Source organism: Lepidochelys kempii, chromosome 19 (genome assembly GCF_965140265.1).
Source record: "Lepidochelys kempii isolate rLepKem1 chromosome 19, rLepKem1.hap2, whole genome shotgun sequence".
NCBI lineage: Eukaryota > Metazoa > Chordata > Testudines > Cheloniidae > Lepidochelys > Lepidochelys kempii.
The window spans coordinates 12,370,534-12,396,532 of NC_133274.1; the positions used below are offsets into that span (position 1 = coordinate 12,370,534).

The following is a 25,999-nucleotide window of genomic DNA, read 5'->3' on the forward strand; positions in this document are numbered from 1 at the left end:
CTTCTTGTTCTGTCATCTGCTACCACTGAGAACAGTCTAGAGCCATCCTCTTTGGAACCCCCTTTCAGGTAGTTGAAAGCAGCTATCAAATCCCCCCTCATTCTTCTCTTCCGCAGACTAAACAATCCCAGTTCCCTCAGCCTCTCCTCATAAGTCATGTGTTCCAGTCCCCTAATCATTTTTGTTGCCCTCCGCTGGACTCTTTCCAATTTTTCCACATCCTTCTTGTAGTGTGAGGCCCAAAACTGGACACAGTACTCCAGATGAGGCCTCACCCAGTGTCGAATAGAGGGGAACGATCACATCCCTCGATCTGCTGGCAATGCTCCTATTTCTACAGCCCAAAATGCAGTTAGCCTTCTTGGCAACAAGGGCACACTGTTGACTCATACTCAGCTTTGTTGACTTTAACTCAGCATTGCCTGTTTTTAACATTGTGAGCATTTTATTAGCAACATTCTCGCAAGGTAATATGCACGCAGACCACTGACAAAGGCCTGCACTGGTAACTTCACCTTGACAATATTTTTTTCTGGAGAGGGATTATTTTTGCTCTGTGCTGAAAACATGCCTAGTGCTGCTTAACAATAATTATGCTGATAGTATATCTATATTGCTGCCTGCTCCACCGCACATCCCTAATAGGTAGGTAAGTATTATTATCCCCGAGTCATGGCATGGCTGTAGCTTGTTCAGGGTCATGCAGCAAGTTTGTATCAGACCCAGGGTTAGAACTCAAGAGCTCCCAGCCCCACCTCAATAGACGGTGCGGCCTTTTATACCGGGGTGATCACCGTAAGTTATTGAGCAATAACAAAGGCGTCTAGGATTTACAGAAGCACAGATGTCACAGCTACAAAGTGGTCAAAATGATTTGCAATCCAGATGTGGGTTATTTCCTTGTTGCAGGAGGAAAATGAGAACAGAGGGGCACAGTGCCCTGCCCCAGCCTCCCTTATTTTCATGTCCTCCAGAGTACGATTCTGAGCAGCGGGTATTAGACAGCACAACTAAAGCACAACTTAAAGGTGTGACAGCTTCCAAGCCCAGATCTGTATCAGTGTCTGGCTAGACTGCTTTTGTCTTGTAACTGCTCCTGGGCACTGTGTGTTTATACCACTTCCAGTTCATTAACTCCTCTGTGCAGAGACTTAATCCTCTGTTTGTGGTGTCAGAACCAGCTGCTATGGAAATTATTGTGAAATCACAGATCTTCAGGTGGGAGAAGAGCAGAAGGAGCAGAGAATGCGGTTAGCACTTTACTGGTGCCTTCCATGCAAGGATCCCAAGGGATTTTACAAGTCTGAATGAAACGTCACAACACCCAGTCTTACCGTTGGCAAAACAGAGCGCAAGTGACTTGCTCGTCTAACTCACTTTGCGACTCTGATCAAGGAATAGAATCTAGGATCCTATTCTGAGACAGGAAAGGGGGAGGGGGGATGATGTTCCTTTAGGCCACCTTTACACTCCCTATATTCTGAGGCTGTAGAGGGCCCACAACTGGACCTGGAGTAAGTTGGAGCAGCCTCAGGGCTGCTCCTACTTATGTTCTGCTTTCCCGGCCCCTCTGTGAGTGTGGGAGGCAGAGAATGGCCATGGTATAGTGCATTTTGTCCACACCCCCTATAGTTGGGGTTGGAAGCAGGGCTGAGGTAGGGCCAAGGAGGTCCCCTGCACAGGGCATATTGTCAAAGGGCTCCTTCTTCCACCCCCTTTATGGCCCCTTTACACTGGGTTCTGGTGTAAATGAGAATCATGCCCCAGGTCTCCAGACTCTTGATTTAATCACTGTGCACCCTTCCTCTCTGTATGCATTGAAAAGAAATGAAGGTCCTGCTTTCACACAGTTGCCCTGAATAAACAGAGAAGGATGGAGAAAAGCATAGAACATATGATAATGTGTGGGGAAAACTGTTTCTAACCTAAACAGCACATTTTGCATCAGGCAACATTGTTTGCAGCTGCCCCGTATATTAAATCAGTAGAGATAATCTTGTTGCTTAAATATCAGCTTAACTATTGCTTTTGAGAATTTACAGTGATGAGATATAGCTGCTAAGTAGCTTCATGGAACAGTAAGGCGAAGTTTTGATGGGTGATTGTTATTTTCCATAGCAGTTTTGTTTCAGGTTTGCTATGTTAGCTATAAATGGCATGGGTGAGTCGACTGACCCAGAAATTCCTGAATTCTAATCCCAGACATGATTAGTTCTGGGACAGTTTCCCCATCTCTACAATGGGATAACTATATTTGATGAGCCCCCGTGGAGGTGGTGAGTATTGGCTAGTCAATGTTGGCGCAGTGCTTAGAAAATAAATGGCTGCTCTATTGTTAGGAACCCTGGTTAAGTAGAAAGAAAAGGAGTACTTGTGGCACCTTAGAGACTACCCAATTTATTTGAGCATAAGCTTTTGTGAGCTACAGCTCACTTCATCGGATGCATACTGTGGAAACTGCAGAAGACATTATATACACAGAGACCATGAAACAATACCTCCTCCCACCCCACTCTCCTGCTGGTAATAGCTTATCTAAAGTGATCACTCTCCTTACAATGTGTATGATAATCAAGTTGGGCCATTTCCAGCACAAATCCAGGTTTTCTCACCCTCCGCCCTCCCCCACACAAACTCGCTCTCCTACTGCTAATAGCCCATCCAAAGTGACCACTCTCTTTACAATGTGTATGATAATCAAGGTGGGCCATTTCCAGCACAAATCCAGGTTTTCTCACCCCCCCCTTTTTTCCAAAAACCACATACACAAACTCACTCGCCTGCTGGTAATAGCTGGAAATGGCCCACCTTGATTTAGATAAGCTATTACCAGCAGGAGAGTGGGGTGGGAGGAGGTATTGTTTCATGGTCTCTGTGTATATAATGTCTTCTGCAGTTTCCACAGTATGCATCCGATGAAGTGAGCTGTAGCTCACGAAAGCTCATGCTCAGATAAATTGGTTAGTCTCTAAGGTGCCACAAGTCCTCCTTTTCTTTTTGCGAATACAGACTAACACGGCTGTTACTCTGAAACCTGGTTAAGTAGGGTTCTCATATTGGTGTTGTATGTATGTGTAATTTTATTATGCTTTTATTTACTAACAATACTGAGTGTTTTACCTTTGAAAAACAATGGAGAAATATTAATGTATACATTTAAACTCCCAGCACCCTTGGTAGGTAGCATATTATCTCTGCCCTGTTGTCTTATGCTGTATTGCAGATAGAGAAACTCAGAGACAGAGGTGAAGGGACTTAACCAAGGGCACTCAATGACTCACCGGCAGAGCCAGAACGACCCACCTTCCTACCTGTGCCGCCATTTCCCAGCTTTCTGAGGCCAGACCAATCAAAAGTGCCACCTCGTGCCGCTCTTGGAATGTTCACAAGCCGAGAGAGCTGATTGGTGCAAAGCACAGTATGCTGTTCTACAGGGTTCCTGGGTCCAGTTCCCAGGCCTGGTCTGTCACGCCCCAAGCCAGCATGGACTCTGGGCTCGTCTAACCTACGGGGGCTATAGCAGCCTACCTACAGCGTCAGAGCTATGTCTCTATAACCCTGTAGTGTAGCTGCAAGCTGCAGCTACGGAAGGGGCTTTTCATCACAGTAGGAACTCTGCCTCCCCGAGCGGCAGTAGCTAAGGTGATGGAAGCATTCTTCCGTAGACCTAGCCACGTCTACACCAGCGGTTAGGTCAACATAGTTACAGCACTCCGGGGGGTGGGTTTTACAGACTCCTGAGCGCCACAGCTGTGTATTCAGTGTATGCCAGACCTGAGATTGCTCTTCTCTGTCATATACATATCCTGAGTTCATTTCCCAGCCTTGCTCTCCTATCCTGCTCATCTCCTGCGTGGTGGGAGTGCTCTGCCTTGCCAGGCAGGTGTAAGCAAAACAACTGTCCTGGATTGTAAAGGCTGTCACTTTATATGACCCCATGCTCTGTCTGTATAGGAGACACTAGGTCCTGTATTTCAGCGATAATCACCCAAAAGATCATACGCTGTGATACAAGTGTGTGTAAGGTGACCAGATAGCAAGTGTGAAAAATCGGGATGGGGGTGGGGGATAATAGATTCCCATATAAGACAAAACCCCGAATATTTGGGGACTGTCCCTATAAAACAGGGATATCTGGTCACCCTCGGTGTGTGCTCTTCCCCTCTAGCCATTTTGTGACCCAAATTAAAACATTGTGGGAAGCTGCCGTCCCTTAAAAGCAAGCTTGGCCCTATTGCCTTTCATTTCCTTGAAGCGGAAGAAGCCACCCTAGCCAGTAGCACTAGGTTCAGGGCTTGTTGTCTTGTAGCTTTGACTCCCCTGGGCCGGGTGTGTCTGCAGGCCCTGTGGACGCACTATCACGTATGGTACCGAACGGCTTCTAACAAGGCTAAACTTTCTGTCCCTTCCTCTTGCAAGGGGAAATGATTAGCCCAACAAAGCTTCACTTATTTAAGAGTACAGCTCTTGTGGCCAAAAGGAAGGTGGAGAGGGGGAGTGGAGGAAGCTGTTTCAGGCTTCATACTTTTAGTATTAAAGAGGGGGTAATAATAAAATCCGAGCACAAAGGTTTTTTTCCAAGATTTGATTTCCCCAAGTGGAATGCAGCTGAGTCCCAGACTCCACCAGCAGCCCCGTGACCACCAGGCGCACAGGAATCTGCTAATGTTCTCTGGAATTTGGACACTTTTTGGTTCACCCAGTTTGGGCTGTTCTCCAGCTTGTCACTCAAGTGCAGGGCACACCCCGTCAGGAGGCTATTTAAAGAAGAGCCCGTGTGCAGCATTCTCCAAACAGAGCAGAAAGCCAGCGAGCTGTCAGTCTGAAACCCCACCCCTCTCACTCAGGATGTGTGACAGCTTTGGGATAATAACCTGGTCTCTGTTCCTTCTCCTCCTTGCGCCTGGCTGGGTATGTACCGTACTGCAGTTGTTTTATTTACTGGAGGAGCTTTGCAGCTTCTTTTTTTGATGCGGGCAGAATGCTTTCAGCAAGCCTAACTGTTACAGCTGTCACCTGCCTCTGACAGCGCCTAGGAGGAGTTAGCTGTTAACTTGGCATCCCAAAGCACTGCGTCGATAAATAACACTCAGAACGGCATGCTGCAGACATACAGTGACCTGTGTAGTGCCCTCTGCCCAAGGATCTCAAAGCACTTCATAAACGTGTGGATGAAGTTCCCCTGTGCTCTCCTGCGATCCCCAATTTACAGGAGGGAAACCCAACGCACAGAGAGGTCAAGCAACTTAACTGCAGCATTACCTGCCTAATGTGTGGCACTTCTAGGAGGAAAACCCTGATATCTCAGCCATGTGCCCCCTTTCCTGCTAAGAAAAACAGCTGCTATTGAAATGCAGCTGTTTGCTTCTGGAAACCATGAGCTTGAAATCTAAAGGAGAAATTGGATTGGAAGCTCTGTGTGGGGGCAGGGACTGTGTCTCGCCGTGTTTTGTGCAGTATCTATGGGGGTCTGATTCTGATGGGGCCTTTGGATGTGACCACAATCCAAATGACAGCAACAGGGGCATTATTAATGATATGATGATTTGTTATTATAGGGCCCAAACTGTACTAATCACCTTGCAGACCAGTAAGGAGACGAGGTCCATGCCACCAGCTGCTATGGATCTAAATAGATTTTTGTGGCTTATCGCACTGATGTATGCAAAATGCTTTAGGTAGACGAACTCTGTGTATTGATTCTTGCTGGTAGCACCAAAAATGTGCCCCATGATTTCCAAACAGAAAGAATGCTGATCTCTGTACGGAGATGCTTATAATATAATGTTATCAGGGGCTGGGCAGTTTCTGTGCTGAGGGGAAATTAGCAAACTCTTTGGGGCAGGGACTGTCTTTTTCTTCTGTGGTTGTACAGCGCCTTGTGCAATGACCCAGGTTCCTGGGTGTTACAGCAACACACATAATATATAATAATAATAACTAATAAAAAACATAGTTTCTGAAACACTTTACAGTCAAACTTTGGTCACAAATTTGATTTATCCAAATGAGATCATGTTCTCAAGCATCTGCTGAGTGCTTTGAAAATGGGACTTTGGACTCCTTTTCTCTTCTTAGGTCTAGGAGGGGAGCAAGGATCTGATTAGAACAGAAGAACAGGAGCTCCTAGGTCTGCTCCTAGGTCTTGAGGAGGAGTGTTGTCTAGTGGTTAGAGTGGAGTGCTCAGATTCAGGATTCTTTGGCTCTGTTCTCAGCTCTGCCACTGACTTTTGTGACCTTGGGCATGTCACTGCCTCTCTCTGCCTCAGTTTCCCTATCTATGAAAAGGGGATAGCGATTCTTACTTAGCACACAAGGGTGTTGCTTATCAGTGCCTTGAAATCCTGTAATGGAGGGTAAAGCAGTGTTATCCAAACTAATCCAGTGTTAGGACTATTGGAATGATCACACTTTGCCCCCTTTATCCTTGTCATTGTCCGACCATATAAAGAGCATTAACCATACCTGTCTTGCACCTTTCATCCCAGGCACTCAGGGTCCTTTGTAAACATTTAATTGAGCCTTACAGTACCCTTTCCCACCTCTTTGAATGGGATCATGAGCCAAAAAGCAGGGTTCTTTAAAATAAAGAACGCTTTGTCATTGCCTGCGTTTGCCCTTTCCCTGGTGTTAGAGCCGCTTGGTTCACTGATCGGTCCCAAGATTTCCCTGCTGTCCATGCTGCAGAGCCAGCAGCTGCGGAGATGTGAGTTGGTTTCTCCCACCCCACCCCAGATTCTTCACCAGTGCTAAGAGTTTTGTGAAGCAGAAAGAACATTACTCGACTCTCTTCTTCCAGGTACCTAGGTTCAGCCTGCAGTGCTGGCAGTTAGGAAAATCTTGTTTTGACTTGTAAGCTGAGGAGATGGGACCTGGGAGCCAGTGATGGGGAATATATATGCAGCTTGGAGATGTGATTCTGCTAGTCAGCTTTTTGCCCACAACTGCAGCTCAGTCAGCGCTCAGGGCTCCTGGGAGTGGCAGCTTTGCAAATGATGTTTGTGGTGCATGCAAGAGCTGCCAGCAAAACCAGCGCAGGGGAGTCATCTTTTTTGGCTTCTTTTTCTTTTTCAATTCCAGTAGCTCTGATCCATAATATTGGCTCAATTCTGTTTCCACTGAAGTCTGTAGACGTTTGCCACTGACTTCAACAGAAGCAGGATCAGGCCTTTAAAGGGAAGTGGGGCCCCTTCCATTGAAAACTCCAACAGCATGGAACTTTAGGGCCAGCGACTTTTGAGGGTGGGAGGAAGATGAAATGTACATTGCCTGATCCTGGGTTCCTTTTCCACCCACCTCTGCAGCACAACCTGCTAGAAAGGGACTTTGTATTATGCACAGGTCTGTTGCAAAGCCCCTGCTCAGTTCTTTGGGGAAGTTTGGATCTGGAGCTGAACTTCAGACCCTGGGTTCATCTTCTTTGTATCGAGGCAAATTCTAGCAGAAAGAATATGGGCAGGAATGAGGAATTGTCTTCAGGCATGTTGCAGAATAATTCATGCTCGTCGTCTTTTAAGATTTCATGAAAGTGGAATAACTAATGGAAGGTGCTCGCGAGGCGACTCCAGGTAGCCACTTCAACCCTGCCCAGTCTGTACTAGCTGTTCCCTACCTTACATGGTCCTTCTCTCTGCTCACTGGTGATAGTGGATGAGCCAGAAAAGACTCCAGCTGACTTGCTGCTCTGTTGACTCTGTAAAGCTAGCAGGCAGGGCTGGCCTTACCATGAGGCGAACTGAGGCAGCTGCCTCAGGTGCCAGACTGTGGGTGGGTGGGTGGGGGGGGAGCCACTAGGACCCAGAGTTTCAAAGTTTTGGCCCAAGTGAGGGGGCATGGGGGCATCATTTGAGCTCCCCACCTCAGATGCGAAAATGTTTTGGGCTGGCCCTGCTAGCAGGAGTTAAAAGACGCAAAACCAGAGCAGACTGGAGTCTGAATACACAGTGGGGCCAGGTGTACTGTGAACCAAAGTGAGGTGACATGAGTGGTGTGAAGTCACACAGCAGTTCTGTGGCAGAGCTAGGAAGAGAACTTAGCTTATCTGGGTCTGTGCTGCTGTAGCCACCAGACCATCCTTTCTCTGCAACCCGAGAATGGAAAGTTAACCTGCCTATAAACAAAAAGTAAAACAGAGCAGTTCAGTTTCTCTGTGTGAAGTTGGGAAAGGAGGCAATCAGCACTGACAGTGACAAGGTCAGGGAATGATTCAAATTCCGTTGGGTTTCATCTCAGATTGTCGTCATTGGGAATTTAAAAAAATCAGACAGACATTTTGAGAGTGTTTTTTTACATAGGCTGCTGCCACCACAGTGTTGGAGAATGCCGGCTGCTGCCAACTTTTTCAGTGCATGGACCACATCTTAATATAGATATTGTGGCAGATGCACATCACCCCCATTCATGATCCTCCCCTGTACCCACCTCTCCACCTAGTCTTGATCGAATATCTTGCCCCTTTGGCAACTACAGCAACTGAAAAATAGAGGAAAGCACTGAAATACCATCAGCTTCTTGTAATGCAGCTTCACAGCTGGAAACAGGGAGGATCCTGCCAGCTCTTGACCACGATTTGAGAATGGGTGTGTTACAGGCAGTAAGGTGATGTTAGAGGCTTTATTACAAGAAGATTTTGCACTAGGAGTTTTCAAAGAGAATTAGATTAATTCCTCTTGAATGGGGTAAGACTTGGTGAGGTCTTGTGGGTTACGATTCAGACAAATCCCTGTGCTATACTATACTGTGCTGATTGTTGCAAGAGTATAAAGCAGCTGGCATCTCCTAGCCCCATATGAGCTTCAGTTAGGACAGTGTTTGGGAACAACAGCCAAAGCAGCTGGAAAAGTTTTACTACTGTTATTGGTCACAAAACAAACCATGCAAGGAAGCTGCTTTACTAACAAGGGCTGGGTATGATACAAGAGCAGATGTGTATGAACTTGGTTGCTTTGTTACTTTACATTGCTATCTCAAAACATGTAAAAAGAAAAGGAGGACTTGTGGCACCTTGGAGACTAACCAATTTATTTGAGCATAAGCTTTCATGAGCTACAGCTCACTTCATCGGCTGCTACTCTGAAACCTGTCAAAACATGTAGTAAGCTTAGACTGACGCATGCAAATAAGACACAAAAATCATTTTCTCACTGCAATTGCAGCCACCTCTGGGGTGGAACATAGCAGATGGCTAGCGATGCACAGAGGCATGACACAGCAAGTAGACATGGGAAGTGAAGAACTACTCCATATCCCTGTTGAAACTACATAGTGGGAATGTTGGTAGGCAAAATGTAGTTACCCAAGTGGGATTAACACAGATTTTTTTTTTAATTAAAAGGGAGATCTTTAATGACTGCAAATTTAGCACCTTTAATGACCTTAGTTTCACATCTCATCCAAACCATGCTGTGTACAGCAGCTGGGGGGCTGGTTCAGCACTGGCTCTGGGGGAAGGTACCATCTACTGTACCACCACCGTCATTTGCAGCATCCTGGGTTTTCCGAGTGCATTCCCATCCTTCAGACCCAGCCCAACCTTGTTCACCATGTGAAATCAAACAGCAGAAATACTGAAGTGTGGGGTTTTGAAGGGAGGGAAGGGCAACCTGAAGTCCTTTGAGCAGGGATGGCATTACTTTTGTAAGGTCCCAAGGAAGGAGGTTACATTAAAGTCCCCAGAAAGGTGGGACTCACCTCTCAGGGCCTACTTGGAGAGTAATGTGGCCTTTTGAATATAGCACTGCACTGGGATTTGGAAAACCTGGGTTCTATTCTTGGCTGCACTGCTGGGTGACTTTGGGCCAATCCATTCCCCACTCTGTGCCTCAGTTTCCCAATCTGTAAGATGGGAATAATGATGGTGACCTCCTCTGTGGAGTCCTCTGAGGTGTACTGATGACAGAGCCAGGTGTATTGTTGTTGACACAGTCAAAGGGAAGGGGACCGATTCCACAGAGTGGGGAACTCCAAGCATTTGCTCGCCCTGTTAGTGTTTAAAGCTGACCCTGCCTCCCAGGGGGATTCCTCTTTCCTGGACTCCACTTGATTTTAGGGTAAGAGGATTGCTCAACTGGAGCTGCATGGAAGGTCCTTCATGGCACCCAGACTGGGGAGGGGGAGAGAAAGGTGGGTTTGTCCTGCTGGAGCTGGGGCAGCAGATTGATTCACTTTTAATCTCTCCACTTTGCTGATTTGTGAGAAGAAGGGTCTTATTTTCATGGCTTGTCTGTCCTCTAGGCAGAGTCACAGCCGTGCTCGTACCCATGCCAGTGCCCCTCTGAGCCGCTGCAGTGCCCTGTTGGCACCAGCCACGTGTGGGATGCCTGCGGATGCTGTAAGGTGTGTGCCCAGCAGCTGGGTGAGCTGTGTTCCCTTCAGGCACCCTGCGATCACCACAAGGGACTCTACTGCGACTTCTCCAAAATCCACAGAGACGTCGGGATCTGCTTAGGTGAGCAGCTGTGTATCCCTCCAGCGTGAAGCTGTCCTGTCCCGAGGCCCCACAGACCATGGGAGAGCCAGAGGGACATCAGAACCTCCCTTAGGGGACACACAATGGCAGACCAGACAAGTGCATGGCCAGGAGGAACCATCTGATCGTATTCTCTGACCTCCTATGTCACAGACCAGACACTAGTTAGACCAAAACATTTCAGTCCTCAGGCAACTAATCCATTGTGAGCCACGGGCAGAGAACAGGAGAGGCCAGGATGCCCCCAATGCTTGAGGCTATTTTGGACCATTATTGTAAAGTATTGTTACTTTTGTAATCAGAGCAGAATTCTCTACCCTATCACATTAATGGTAGCATTTTAAATCCATTGTACACACGTGTTCATAGATTCCAAGGCCGGAAGGGACCATTGTGTCATCCAGTATAACCTGCATAGCACAGGCCAGAGACCTGCCCCCCCCCCCCCCGCCCAGTAATTCCTAGAGCAGAGCTTTTGGAAAAACATCCCATCTCGATTTTAAAGATTGTCAGTGACAGAGAGTCCACCAGGACCCTGGGTAAATTTGTTCCCATGGTTAATTACTCTCACCGTTATAAATTTACACCTTATTTACACCTTATTTCCAGGCCTTCCTGTGTTCAAAACATTAATAGAAATAGCTAAGAATATCATTTGCAAAAGAGTGTGTATGCACCAACTGGCCTCTACACATCCTGATAACTGCAAATGCAAACCTGTTTTCACCAGACCCCTCCTGGAGCGTCTCTCAGCAAAGGCTATTACATCCCTGCCCAATATCAGCGTTTTAGCCAGAGCCATTGTGCTAGTAGGACTGTATAAAAAACAAAAAATCAAGACTTTTTTTTTCATAGTGGAGGAAGTATATTGTCTCCCTCCCACTTTTCTTTGTTTTCCTCCCCAAAAACCAGTGGCATCATTTTTGGCTCAAACTTTCCAAAAAATTTGCCCTTGGACAGACACCAGGGCTGGAAATATTCTGCCTGAGGGGTATAAGGTGAGTGAGGGAATATTTTTTATTGGGCCAAGGTCTGTTGGTGAGAGAGGCAAACTTTCAAGCTTATACAGAGCTCTTCTTCAGGATTGGGAAACCTTTCATTTCCCACTTTAAACACACTTTGAGTCAACTCGAAAGCTTGTCTCTCTCACCAACAGAAGATGGTCCAATAAAAGATATTACCTTACCCACAGGCGCCAATTTTCCAAAGCCTCTGCCCCAGGCCCCGCCCCCACTCCACCCCTTCCCCCAAGGCCCCACCCCTACCCTGCCTCTTCCCGCCCAGTTCCGCCCCCTCTCCCAAGTGCGCTGTGTCCTCACTCCTCCCCATTCTCTCCCAGCCTCCTGCACACCGCAAAACAACTGTTTGCAGCAGGTGGGAGGCGTGGGGAGGGAGCGGGAGGCACTGATCCATGGGCCTGCTGTCGGGCGGGAAGCACTGGGAGTGGGGTGAGGGGGAGCTGCCAGGGGCTGTCAGTGGGTGCTCAGCACCCACTATTTTTCCCCCGTGGCTGCTATGACCTCACCCACCTTGTCTCTCTAATATCCTGGGACTATCACAGCTACAACAGACTGCCTGAGAGGTAAAAGTTTTGGAAACTTTTAAACAACTGAAAATGGGGTTGTAATAGAAACGCTCACACAACCTTAACTCTAGCTACCATTAGTGCTCCAGCCGCAGTATTTCAGAATTAGTTGGAGTCAATAGAGTTGCAGGTTACTTGTTGCAGCTGCTGTTTTTATTGTGTGCTAATTTTTCACTTGCTTGCAAGGATTCAGATGGCAAGTTTCACTTGCAAAAGCCAGTTGTCCTCTTCTTTGATCAGTCTTATTTTCTTTGATCTGTTTAATTTTCTTTCCTCCCCACTTGTTAAATCTCTGGTTGGGCCTTTAGAGGTGAGTGCATATGTTTCTCAGTTTTAATTCACATGAGTTGATATATCTAACTATTGGTGATAGAAAGATACCACTACCTGTCTCTGGAGTTTGTAGTGTTCTCATAACAACTGGCCTGGTCACACCACGTACATAAGCAGAGAAGGAGCAGAACCTGACCCAATGGCTGGAAGTCAAAACTAGACAAATTCAGATTGGAAATAAATTGTAAATGTTTAACAGTGAGGGTTATTAACCCCTAGAACAAATTACCAAGAGATGTGGTGGAGTCTCTGTCACTTGAAGTCTTTAATTCAAAATGGGATGTCTTTCTAAAAGCGGTGCTCTCGCTCAGCCATAAGATATGGGCTGATGCAGATATCACAGGGTGGACTTCTATGGCCTGTGTTATGCAGGCCAGACAAGATGATCACAATGGTCCCTTCTGACCTTAAAATGGGAAATTAAAATGAGCTGGCAAAAATCTATTGACTTCAGTGGGGCCAGGATTTCAGCCTAGCATCTGTGAGCATCTGTTAGAAAAATGTGCACCCTAGTGGCTTTGACCATTCCTGTCAGAACCATCACATTGATATCTCAGCACATTAGCAGCTGGAGACAGTGAAGGAACTTGAGGAAGGGGTGAGAGATGGAGTGGTGGAGGTGGAAGATGACTTGAGCTACTGGGGACCGTAACTCCTCACTTAACATCCTCCTGCTTAACGTTTTTTTCAAAGTTATGTCGCTGCTCCATTAAGGGACATGCTCAGTTAAAGTTGTGCAATGCTCCCTTATGATGTCGTTTGGCTGCCTGCTCTGTCCACGGCTTGTACGATTCTGTGGAAGAGCAGCGACTTTACGAGGGAGCACTGCACAAGTTCCTCTTCTCCGCCTCTTCCCCCTCCCTCCCCAGCGCTTAGGACTTTCTGGGAGTGGGGGGAGGAGTGGGGACATGGCGTGCTCTGGAGATGAGGTGGAGTGGGGGTGGGAAGAGGTGGGCCTGGAGTGGAGCAGGGACGGGAAGTGGCGGGCCTGGAGCATCCCCCGGCAAAGTCGGTGCCTGTTTTTCTGGGGGGAAGCTGCCATTGCTGCTGCGAAGGTGCTTCCTAGCGTCCTTGCCTGCAGCAGGCTGTGCCTGTGTGGGGTAAGCCAGGGGCGCTTCCCAACCACAGTACAGTACAGTACTGTACAGTAAATAATGCCTTTTGTCTGCCCCCCCAAAATTTCCTTGGAACCTAACCCCCCACATTTACATTAAAACTTATGGGAAAATTGGATTAGTTTAACATCGTTTCACTTAAAGTTGCATTTTTCAGGAACATAACTACAATGTTAAGTGAGGAGTTACTGTATTGGATAGAGAGAAGAGGGGAGAGTTTGAGAGGCTGGAGAAGAGGCATAGCGAGCAGATCGAGGGACGTGATCGTTCCCCTCTATTCGACATTGGTGAGGCCTCATCTGGAGTACTGTGGCCAGTTTTGGGCCCCACACTACAAGAAGGATGTGGATAAATTGGAGAGAGTCCAGCGAAGGGCAACAAAAATGATTAGGGGACTGGAACACATGAGTTATGAGGAGAGGCTGAGGGAACTGGGATTGTTTAGCCTGCAGAAGAGAAGAATGAGGGGGGATTTGATAGCTGCTTTCAACTACCTGAAAGGGGGTTCCAAAGAGGATGGCTCTAGACTGTTCTCAATGGTAGCAGATGACAGAACGAGGAGTAATGGTCTCAAGTTGCAGTGGGGGAGGTTTAGATTGGATATTAGGAAAAACTTTTTCACTAAGAGGGTGGTGAAACACTGGAATGCGTTACCTAGGGAGGTGGTAGAATCTCCTTCCTTAGAGGTTTTTAAGGTCAGGCTTGACAAAGCCCTGGCTGGGATGATTTAACTGGGAATTGTTCCTGCTTTGAGCAGGGGGTTGGACTAGATGACCTTCTGGGGTCCCTTCCAACCCTGATATTCTATGATTCTATGATTCTATGATTCTAAGAGAAGTTTACAGGAATCCAGATGAGGGAGAACTACAGTTTTGGCAGTGGGAACAGGGGAAGGAAAGAGGAGATTCTAAGAATATTAGAAGGAGAACCATCACCATTTGGTACCAGCCTGGGCATGAGGGGAAAAGGAAAGGGGGAAGTCAAAGAGGATAAGGATTATTAACCGTGTGCACAACACTTTGTGCATAAATCACAACTAGAGGGAATTCCTTCCCCAACGAGCTTAAAGCTGAAAATACAGATACATAGACGGGAGTCCCCGGGAAATCCAGAGGTGGGAACATTTCATGGTCAGGAGGCTTATTTGTGTAGTGTATGGATCTTTAAGTTTGTGGCGATTGCACATCGGTATGTCCATCTCCGAACACCGGCTTCCAGGTTCCAAGACTTCTGTACTCTGCCACAGAATATTACAGGCTTTAAATGTGCAATCGCCACGCACAGTTTGTGCCTACATCTCATATAAAGGGAGGAAAGCCCTGGTCCACAGGCAAGGATGACCACAGGTTCACTAGACCCAGCAAGTGGCAGGGATCCATGTGTCTGACCGCACCTCAACCAGAACTATGTGCTCCACAGCAGAGAAAGGAATTCAAGAAGGAGGAGACACTCTCATCTGAGTCGGAAGTACCCCCCTTACGTGAACGAGCCCATCAGGAACACATGACAAGACAGACTGGGATTCATACATCTTCTCAGAATGCTGCGTACTGCAGGGCTTGAATGCTCTGTGCTGGGTTAGTGTTAAAATCAGCCGTACAAACATGAGGCTGGAAATTGACACCCAGGGCTGCAGTGTGTGTAACTTCTGGAAAGATGGACCCCCGGGAAACATTGCACGAAGATATACTGCTCTAGTGCTGGCACTTGGTAGCCAAGGCAAGAAGGGTTTCAGGATGCCTTTCGATTAATGCTGCAAAGACAGGCTGCTTGTTTAGTGCTACTGTGCGTTCTCACCGAGGGAATTGGTCCCCTTACCTGGTTCAGTGGTAAAGCTGTATTGTATCATTGTGCAGCACATATGAGGGAGGCTGGGCTTGTGGCTAAGACAGTGGTTTGTGCCTTTTTTTGCAGATTTATGATTTATAAGGATGATTTTTTCTTTAAATTAGGGGCTGGGTCTACTTGTTCTCCTTAGCTTAGAAATATCTGGAACATTAAGTCTGATGTTCCTTGGCTTTGCTGGAGAACTTCTTGGAAGTCTCTGCCATGGACTGGAAGATTTCTCAGCCCTCCGTTGAAGGGTTGGTATGGTCAATCTTTTAAAAAGAGCACATTTCTCCCAAGTGTCTTCCAAACCTTTGAGTTGAATAGACATCAACAAATAGAAAACTAGCAGCTTTAAATAGTTAGGAGGGAAAGTGAGATTTTGATTGGATTGGGTTTCACTTGCATGGTATCTGATGTCACAATCCTGCCAAGTCTCCAGTCACACTGGTTCTTTTAGGAAAATCAGGGACCGCTTGTGTGGACTGGTCCAGGCTGAGGTTGATGGTGGGATGGAAATTGTTGAAATCCTGGTGGAATTCCTCAAGGGCTTCGTTTCCATGGGTCCAGATGATGAAGATGTCATCAATATAGTGCAGGTAGAGTAGGGGCATTAGGGGGCGAGAGCTGAGGAAGCGTTGTTCTAAGTCAGCCATAAAAATGTTGGCATACTGTGGGGCCATGTGACCCATAGCAGTGCCGCTGATTTGAAGGTATACATTGTCCCCAAATGTGAAATAGTTATGGGTGAGGACAAAGTCACAAAGTTCAGCCACCAGGTTTGCCGTGACATTATCAGGGATACTGTTCCTGACGGCTTGTAGTCCATCTTTGTGTGGAATGTTGGTGTAGAGGGCTTCTACATCCATAGTGGCCAGGATGGTGTTTTCAGGAAGATCACCGATGGATTGTAGTTTCCTCAGGAAGTCAGTGGTGTCTCGAAGATAGCTGGGAGTGCTGGTAGCATAGGGCCTGAGGAGGGAGTCTACATAGCCAGACAATCCTGCTGTCAGGGTGCCAATGCCTGAGATGATGGGGCACCCAGGATTTCCAGGTTTATGGATCTTGGGTAGCAGATAGAATACCCCAGGTCAGTGTTCCAGGGGTGTGTCTGTGTGGATTTGTTCTTGTGCTTTTTCAGGGAGTTTCTTGAGCAAATGGTATAGTTTCTTTTGGTAACCCTCAGTGGGATCAGAGGATGATGGCCTGCAGAATGTGGAGTTAGAGAGCTGCCTAGCAGCCTCTTGTTCATATTCCAACTTATTCATGATGACGACAGCACCTCCTTTGTCAGCATTTTTTATTATGATGTCAGAGTTGTTTCTGAGGCTGTGGATGGCATTGTGTTCTGCACAGCTGAGGTTATGGGGCAAGTGATGCTGCTTTTCCACCATTTCAGCCCGTGCACGTCGACGGAAGCATTCTATGTAGAAGTCAAGTCAATTTCCGTCCTACCATCAACCTCAGCCTCGACCAATCCACACAAGCGGTTCATTTCCTGGACACTACTGTGCTAATAAGTGATGGTCACATAAACGCTACCCTATGTCAGAAACCTACTGACCGCTATACTTACCTACATGCCTCCAGCTTCCATCCAGGACATACCACACGATCCATTGTCTATAGCCAAGCTCTAAGTTACAACCGCATTTGTTTCAATCCCTCAGACAGAGACAAACACCTACAAGATCTCTATCAAACATTCTTACAACTACAATACCCACCTGCTGAAGTGAAGAAACAGATTGACAGAGCCAGAAGAGTACCCAGAAGTCACCTACTACAGGATAGGCCCACCAAAGAAAATAACAGAAAGCCAGTAGCCATCACCTTCAGCCCCCAACTAAAACCTCTCTAGTGCATCATCAAAGATTTACAACCTATCCTGAAAAATGATCCCTCACTCTCACAGATCTTGGGAGACAGACCAGTCATCGCTTACAGACAGCCCCCGAACCTGAAGCAAATACACATCAGCAACCACACACCACACAACAAAAACACTAACCCAGGAACCTATCCTTGCAACAAAGCCCGATGCCAACTCTGTCCACATATTTATTCAGATGACACCATCATAGGACCGAATCACATTAGCCACGCCATCAGGGGCTCGTTCACCTGCACATTTACCAATGTGATATATGCCATCATGTGCCAGCAATGCCCCTCTGCCATGTACATTGGCCAAACTGGACAGTCTCTATGCAAAAGAATCAATGGACACAAATCTGACATCAGGAATCATAACATTCAAAAACCGATAGGAGAACACTTCAACCTCTGTGGCCTCTCAGTAAAAGATTTAAGGGTGGCAATTTTGCAACAGAAAAGCTTCAAAAACAGACTCCAAGGAGAAACTGCTGAGCTTGAATTAATATGCAAACCAGATACCATTAACTTGGGTTTGAATAGAGACTGGGAGTGGCTGGGTCATTACACATATTGAATCTATTACCCCACTTTAAGTATCCTCACACCTTCTTATCAACTGTCTAAATGGGCCATCTTGATTATCACTACAAAAGTTTTTTTTCTTCTGCTGATAATAGCTCATCTTAACGAATTAGCCTCTCACAGTTTGTATGGTAACTTCCAACTTATCTGTATGTGTGTGTGTGTGTATATATATATATATGTCTTACTATATGTTCCATTCTATGCATCTGATGAAGTGAGCTGTAACTCACGAAAGCTTACGCTCAAATAAATTTGTTAATCTCTAAGGTGACACAAGTCCTCCTTTTCTTTTTACAAGTACTCCTGTTCTTTTTGTGGATACAGACTAACATGGCTGCTACTCTGAAACCAGGTTAGCTGTGTCCTTTTCCCAGATCCATCTCTGAAAGAACCAGGTTAGTGAGGATCAGCCAGAGCTGCCCTCGCAGCAAAGAGTTTGATACGATCACTGTGAGCTGGATTGTGAACCACTTGCTCACACTGCCAAGCAGTTATTTGTTTGCATTATGGTAGCACCTAGCAGCCCCAGTCATGGAGCAGGACCCCAGAGTGCTAGGCCCTGTATACCCCAGGGGGTGTAACTCACAGGAATAGTCTTGTCAATGGGGTTCACAACCTGGCCCAAAGCGATGGAGCAAAACCAAGGTACTGGATCCAAACTACCCAGAACCTCGGGGTGTTTGAGATCTGGCCTTGAGCCCATCCCTACTCAAATACTGCCGTGCTACATGAGAGGACCCGCTCTCTGCCACAGAGAGCTCCAGGCAATAGCTCTTCCTCCGGGGATTTATAAGGCCTCAGACTAGCTCTGCACACAGGAGCTGTCAGCCAGCTTCTTCACTGCTTCTCACGATTCCTGGAGCCTCCAGTTGATCCTTGCCTGGGCACTCACCCAGTCCTGTAGATCTCCATGCTGTGGTCGGTCCTGCAGGGTGCTACTGCCCCCTGCTGTAACCTAAAACGACAGTCAGCACCTCGCACATCCAAAGCATTTACTGGACTGTAGCAACAGAGGATTGGACCAGACCTCAAGGTCCCCTAGTCCATCCCCCACACCAGCCTTTTTACCAGGATTTTACCAGCCTGTCTCAGACGTGGGGCTGTGAGCAGAGCTGCACCGGAAGTGACCCCTGTGCATTACTGGCTTGCTCGATGGGTTTGTGAACAGAGAGGTCACACCCCACCCTCCTCATTTTTGGATGGGGGCTCAGTTCGCTGCAGGTGAAACTGCCCTTGTCCAGCCATGCCAATTCAATTAGAAGGGCTTGCTTACCCTGAGGGGAGGGGCGCAGCCTGGTCCCTGGTGAACTCAGGCTCCCCTTGGACAGGCACTCAAGGAAAAGACTCTAAACTGGCGGCTTGGGACCCCAGATGCCTGTGGGAAGATCAAGTTACACCCCCAGGAGTCATAGATCTCAGGCCGGGGAAGCTGATGTTCACATGCTTTGATTTTTGGTTACCATGCAGTCCCCTGGAGGAAGAGGCCTGGCCCTCAGCACCTGGATCATTTCTGCTGAATCATTCCATCAACTCTCCCCCCTTGCACCCCATCATCTCTCCCTACAGCCCACGAGGGGGCGACCTGTGACCTGCTGGGAAAGATCTATCACAACGGTGAGAGCTTCCAGCCCACCTGCAAGCTGCAATGCATCTGCATGGACGGCGCCATCGGCTGCATCCCCCTGTGCTCCGACAACCTGCGGCTCCCCTCTCCGGACTGCCCGAACCCCCGCTGGGTCAAACTTCCAACCCAGTGCTGTGAGGAGTGGATCTGTCAAGGGGGCAGCCAGGAAACAGCCCTGGCAGGTGAGCAGAGCGACAAGGTGGGGGTGGGAATATCTTTTACTGGACCAGCTTCTGTTGGTGAGGGCGACCAGCCTTTTGAGCCACACAGAGCTCTTCCTCAGGAAGTCTGGGAAAGGAACTCCCAGCCTCACAGGAGTTTTCAAGGGACCATTCAAGGCAGGGTGCCTCTGCAGTCATAGGACAGCAAGGGGGGTTAAGTGGGTTACAGCTGGTTGTACTAAGCCAGGTGTGGCCAAACTTACCGACCCTCTGAGTTGCATATCTTCAGACGTTCGAGAGCCGGGGCGCGCTTGCCCGGGGCTTCAGCCCTGCAGGAGGTGCCTGTTGGGAGGGGGGTCTCAGGGCTTCAGCCCTGTGGGAGGTGCATGCCAGGGCTTGATGCTGAAACCCTGCTCCTGCTGAGGTCCCAAGCCCCGGCAGGTGTGCCTGGTGGGGCTGAAGCCCCAAGACCCCCCTCCCCGCTAGGCAGAAGCCAGAAGCAACACATTGGTGAGAGGGTTATGTGGGGTCATGTGCCTGACAGGTGTTTGTCTAATCTGCTCTTAAAAATCTCCAGTGACAGAGATTCCACAACCTCCCTAGGCAATTAATTCCAGTGCTTAATTTATTCAGTGTCTAACCTGACAGTTAGGAAGTTACCTCCCTTGCTGCAATTTTAGCCCATTGCTTCTGGTCCTATCCTCAGAGGTTAAGAAGAACAATTTTTCTCCCTCCTCCTTGTAACAACCATTTATGTACTTGAAAACTGTGACCATGTCCCCTCTCAGTCCTCTGTGCTCCAAACTAAACAAACCCAATATTTTCAAAGTTATGAATTTAAGGCCCCAGGCTCGTCTTTTGAAGGCATTGTGCAGGTTTCCTTTGCAGACGAGGACTGAGGGGTCAGTTACGGAGTGATCGCTTTGTGAGAAGTGTTCGCCCACCGGTCTTAGGGTGTTTTTATTTTTTATTCTTTTCCTGTGTGAGTTTATTAGAGGATTGGGCCAAAAGAAATCTGATGAGGTTCAACAAGGACAAGTGCAGAGTCCTGCACTTAAGACGGAAGAATCCCATGCACTGCTACAGACTAGGGACCAAATGGCTCGGCAGCAGTTCTGCAGAAAAGGACCTAGGGGTTACAGTGGACGAGAAGCTGGATATGAGTCAACAGTGTGCCCTTGTTGCCAAGAAGGTCAATGGCATTTTGGGATGTATATGTAGGGGCATTGCCAGCAGATCGAGGGACGTGATCGTTCCCCTCTATTCAACACTGGTGAGGCCTCATCTGGAGTACTGTGTCCAGTTTTGGGCCCCACACTACAAGAAGGATGTGGAAAAATTGGAAAGCATCCAGCGGAGGGCAACAAAAATGATTAGGGGACTGGAACACATGAGTTATGAGGAGAGGCTGAGGGAACTGGGTTGTTTAGTCTGCGGAAGAGAAGAATGAGGGGGGATTTGATAGCTGCTTTCAACTACCTGAAAGGGGGTTCCAAAGAGGATGGCTCTAGACTGTTCTCAGTGGTAGCAGATGACAGAACAAGGAGTAATGGTCTCAAGTTGCAGTGGGGGAGATTTAGGTTGGATATTGGGAAAAACTTTTTCACTAGGAGGGTGGTGAAGCACTGGAATGTGTTACCTAGGGAGGTGGTGGAATCTCCTTCCTTAGAAGTTTTTAAGGTCAGGCTTGACAAAGCCCTGTCTGGGATGATTTAGTTGGGGATTGGTCCTGCTTTGAGCAGGGGGTTGGACTAGATGACCTCCTGAGGTCCCTTCCAACCCTGATATTCTATGATTCTATGACTTGAGAGCTCAGTGATTGTCTGGTTTCACCCACATAGTTGTTATTGGGGCATTTAGTGCACTGGATGAGGTACCCCACATGTTGTGATAGGCATGTGTGGGAGCCATGGATCTCGCAAGGTGTGTTGTGGGGTGTGTTGATCATGGTAGCAGTGGAGATACATCTGCAGGTTTTGCATCTGTTGTTTTGACAAGGTCTGGTGCCGCTTTGAGTTGGTGGGTCCTGGTCTGTTGGGAGCTCGGTGAGGTTGGGGGTTGTTTTGAGGGTCAGAAGAGAGGGTTCCGGAAAGATTTCTTTCAGGATGGAGTCCTCACAGAGTATGGATAGTAATTGTTTGATGATACCCTGTACGGGTTCCATTGTGGGGTGGTCGGTGACAATTAAGGGTGTGCAGTTGGAGGTTTTAGTGATTGGCAGGTGAGTGACAGACAGATGAGGGTACAGCCGATTGCACTGTGAGGGAAGAGCTATTAGCTAGAAAATAGACGGGGGCCCAAAGCCCTGAAGTTAGCGCCAAACTTGCCCATAGTTTGGGATATTCAGATCGGGGGCTTTCTCTAGAAACCAGTGATTAGCCAGTAGAACAGTGAGTCCCCTCCCCTCGGTCAGGACTGTGGAGTGGCGATGAGTGGCAAAGGGATGGGTGACCAGTTCTGCACCATGTGAGTTCCTGTAGTAACAGAGGGGAAAGAAGCTACTGTATCAGCAGGGCCTGGGGAGGAAGATTGAGGGGGCAGAACTGAACTAGCCACATTGGATCTGGCCAGTCCACTTTGAGTAACAATTAATCTTCTCTGGCCGGAGCTAAGGACCGTTGGCAAGGTCTTGTGGAAGAGGCAGGTGTTGCTGCTGACTCTGCTGCTCCTGTTTTGTGGCTACAGGGCATCCGAATGGTGCCTTTTATGACCACCAGAAAGGGGGGAAATGTTCAGACATCATCCAGTTACCAAATCAGATCTAGGTTTACACTGACTGGAGCTGACAGAAGCGGGGAAAGGAGACCAGACCCTGCTGACCCTCCTAGTGAAAGGGCAAACAGCTCTAGCAGGGCCTCATTTACTGCACCTCCTGTCCCATCGCTGGAGAGCAAGGCAGCGCCAGCTTGTGAGCTGCCCAGCAGAGCAAGGCCGCAGATGTTCACTTGCTTTGCATCTGGCCATGTGCCTTGTGCCATGTCCCTGAATGCTCTCTTGTGTCCCTCTTGACCTGGGTCAGTTTACATGGAGAACCCAGCGCCCAGGCCTGAGCCGAACGACCTCCAGGAGAACTGCCTAGTCCAGACCACCGAATGGAGTGCCTGCTCCAAGAGCTGTGGGATGGGCATCTCCACCCGCGTCACCAACGACAACCCCCAGTGCCGCCTGGAGAAGGAGAGCCGGCTCTGCATGGTCCGGCCCTGTGACTTCCCCAGGGAGAAGATCATCAAGGTACTGCCTGCTGGTGGAAGCTGGGAGCAGGGGCCACCAGCGTCTGAGAGACTAGACGGGGCAGGAGCAGGGCTGGAGTGGGTAGGACAAAGCAGGATGAGGCTGACTACACAGCAGTCAATTCCCTGCCATCGCAGAGGCCTTGGGCATGGGTAGCACTGCAGTTCTGTGTGCCTGGGACACCCATCAGTTTGATCCAGGTCAGACTAGATGGCCTAATTGTCCCTTCTGACCTTAACAATCTATGAAACTACGAGTACATGCTCAGGAGGCCACCAGCTCATTCCCCAAGTTGCTGGGCATGGCACACCCATCCTGGCTAACATTCAAAAGCCCAGTTCAGCCCTGGCATAGGCAGGTGCCACTTCTATTGATCCAGAGGGCCTGGGCCGGGGGTGCTCACTCTGCAGGTTCATCAACCACATTACTAGACGTAGCCTCACCCCTCCAGCCCTGAAAGCCTAGGTGATGTTTGGAACATCACTTCCCCCGAATACTGCATCTCATATAGGGCCCAATCCCGAAAGGTGCTGAGCATCATCCACTTCCATTGATATCAGTGGGAACTTGAGCGCTGGCTCCTGGCAGGAGCAGGTCATGTAGCTAGAGCTGGTCAAACAGTTTATACCTATCTATCTATATCTAGATCTATATCCAGTGAAAACTGGTGTTTGGGTTCAATCAAAGCAATTCACCAAAATGTTCTGAGCTCTTTGAAAATCCCCATTTTTCCTCCAATTTTTTTAAATGTTGGAAAAATGTTAAAAAATTTCCCCCCCTTATTTTGGTGGGAAAAATCCCACTTTTCGTCCCCACCGCTACGTTTCATTGCTTTATTTTTCCCCAGTAGAGCCGGCGACACTGAAACAAAAAAATGTTTCCACAAACAGTGAATTTCAACCCAAATGAAACCACTTGTATTTCCTCTGAGGGTTTTTCTAACCCCCACCCCCACAGGTGTCTTTTTCCATAGTGCGATCCCGTCCTGCTGTGTTAACCTTTTCCTTCCTGCTGCTCTCTCCCCAGAAAGGAAAGAAGTGCGTGCGGACCCCAAAGTCCCGCCGGGGAATCCGCTTTGAGTTCTCGGGCTGCACCAGCGCCCACTCTTACTGGCCCAAGTTCTGCGGTAGCTGCACAGACGGCCGCTGCTGCACGCCCCACACCACCACCACTGCAGAGGTGGAGTTCAGGTGCCCGGAGGGGGACTTCTTCCAGCGTAAGATAATGTTCATCAAGACGTGCTCCTGCCACCATGACTGCCCCAGGGACAACGATATCTTCCTGGCTACCTACCGCAGAAGGATGACTGGTGACCATGTCAAGATACAGAGGCAGTAGCCCCTCCTCTCCCTGGTCAGGCCAATGCGTTGAGTGCTCTCAAGTCCCTGCAGAGCTGATTCCTTTTGAGGATGCTGAGGCAGAACGAGGCGACCCTGGAAACAGAGATGGGCCTGGACTGAAATCCTGATCCAAATTCCCCAGACTTTGAGGCAGTTTGGATCGGGATCTAAGCCTTGTGGTCCAGGCCCATTTCTAGCTGAAAGTGCAGTGGGTGAGCAATTCCTTAAAGCCCCTGCTGTGCCGGTACCTGGCAGCAAACCCAGGGCAGCAGGCAAAGGAGAGGTCCAAGAAGTCTGAATGTGCATCAGTGTGCTAGGCCTGTTTCCCATTAAACAACACACTAGGGCCCTGGTGCATAGGCATCTATCTTTCTGCAATGCATCCCTGTAAATGAAAGCAGTCCTGGCCCAGTGATGGGTTAGTGCTGTGGTTGTCAGTTACTCTTGACTTATTGACACCTGACATGTCTTGGTGCTGTTTGACAAATTCTCTTTCCCTGCTCAGTGCCCCTGTTTGATACCCTATGTCCCAGAGCAGTCAGCAGCTCGAGAGCCCTGTGCATCCACTGCGTGTCTCTGACATTAGCCATTTTTCAAAAGCCAGATGACCCTGCATGTGCCCTGGGATCTACTGAGAACAGGAGAGAGAGAGAGTTACAAGGGAAACAATGAGTTGGCCAGCCAGTTCCATTGCAAGAGACCTAACGTTGCTGTGTGACTTTCTTTGGAAAATCCAAACCCAGTATGAGGCATCTCCGTAGATGATGGGGCTGTGGTGGGCTGTCACTAAGTTTCAGTTGTAGAGTCTTCATTCCTGGTGGTGTGTGAACAGGAAGAACCCAGCTCAGGTCAGATCCCAGGGAGAGTTTGAGGTGCTGGAAGGAAAAAAAAAACAATCTTTAACTAAACTGAGCAGATTTGACCTGGAGTTATTGAGACAACAACAAGAGAAGCTCTGACTGGGGCCCTGTGTGTCAGTCATGGGATTCATCTCTTGCCACAGAACTATGCTTCATAATCTCAGCTTCCAGTAGAGAAAATTTTTGCTAGTCCTCACAATTGCAAACAAAAATCTTACAATTGTAGCCCAAGTATAACCAGTGCAGGGGTATCTACCACAGTGTGCAACCAGCCTGAAGCAATAGCTTTGAGAGGTGTGAACCATTTGCCTCAGTGGGATGTTAACTCTGAAGACTAATAATGGTCCAAATATCAACATTACTATTTAATGCCTGCTCATTTTAGCAGAAACATCCAGCTAATGGGCTGATCCCACCATTTCTAAGTGCCCTTTGTCTCCATTTTTTAATTCATCTGAAGCTGGGACAGAATTTCTACCAGAATGATGCAGAATCAAGGGGCCTTGCTGCAGAACTGAGGTCCAGCCAACTGCAGAGGCTGGGACTGTGCCTATGCTGCCATCCATAGCGGTATTTCAGAGCAGAGCTTCCTTTCAAATAACATTCCAGACAGTTAGTTAATGCCACCCTTCGCTTATAGGCTTCAAAGCATCATCTCTGACTTGGCCACTGAAATGCCCATGGCATAAAGCATCACCCCTTTTTCCCCATCCCTGAACAGCTGCAGCAGCATCGCTCCCATCACAGCTGCTCCTGGAGCTTTGGCCTCCTGTTGTTTGTGTTGGGATTCAAACTGTAAGTGGTCTTTGTACCGTTACGGTGTTGCTATCTGTCAAACAGCCATACTGTAAACTCCCCAGCCCCCACCTCTTTCGTGCAGTTCTTCTGGGTTGGTGGCTGTTCTTCCTCTTGGCTGCTTGGCTTCAGAGTGTAAAACTAAATGATGGTTGCACTTTACCTGATAACAATAAATGTCTCTTTATTTTGTATAT

At 48.1% G+C, this 25,999-nt stretch overlaps 1 protein-coding gene across 1 annotated transcript; it reads left to right on the forward strand.

Annotated features, from left to right (window-relative positions):
• Positions 1–4,602: 4,602 nt before the first annotated feature.
• Positions 4,603–25,961, forward strand: LOC140900469 (CCN family member 2-like). Its single transcript, XM_073317793.1, has 5 exons — positions 4,603–4,911; positions 10,234–10,447; positions 19,358–19,597; positions 22,596–22,807; positions 23,834–25,961. The coding sequence occupies exons 1-5, from the start codon at positions 4,603–4,605 to the stop codon at positions 24,143–24,145; spliced, it is 1,287 nt and encodes a 428-aa protein (XP_073173894.1). The 3' UTR covers positions 24,146–25,961.
• Positions 25,962–25,999: the final 38 nt, after the last annotated feature.

What these genes read in the sequence shown, in the direction of transcription:
- LOC140900469 (XM_073317793.1), top strand. Translation starts at nt 4,603, where the DNA reads ATGCAGCTGAGTCCCAGACTCCACCAGCAGCCCCGTGACCACCAGGCG. An exon ending in TCCTCCTTGCGCCTGGCTGG is followed by an intron (nt 4,912 to 10,233) that starts GTATGTACCGTA and finishes TCTGTCCTCTAG; the next exon opens with GCAGAGTCACAGCCGTGCTC. An exon ending in CCAGGGAGAAGATCATCAAG is followed by an intron (nt 22,808 to 23,833) that starts GTACTGCCTGCT and finishes CTCTCTCCCCAG; the next exon opens with AAAGGAAAGAAGTGCGTGCG.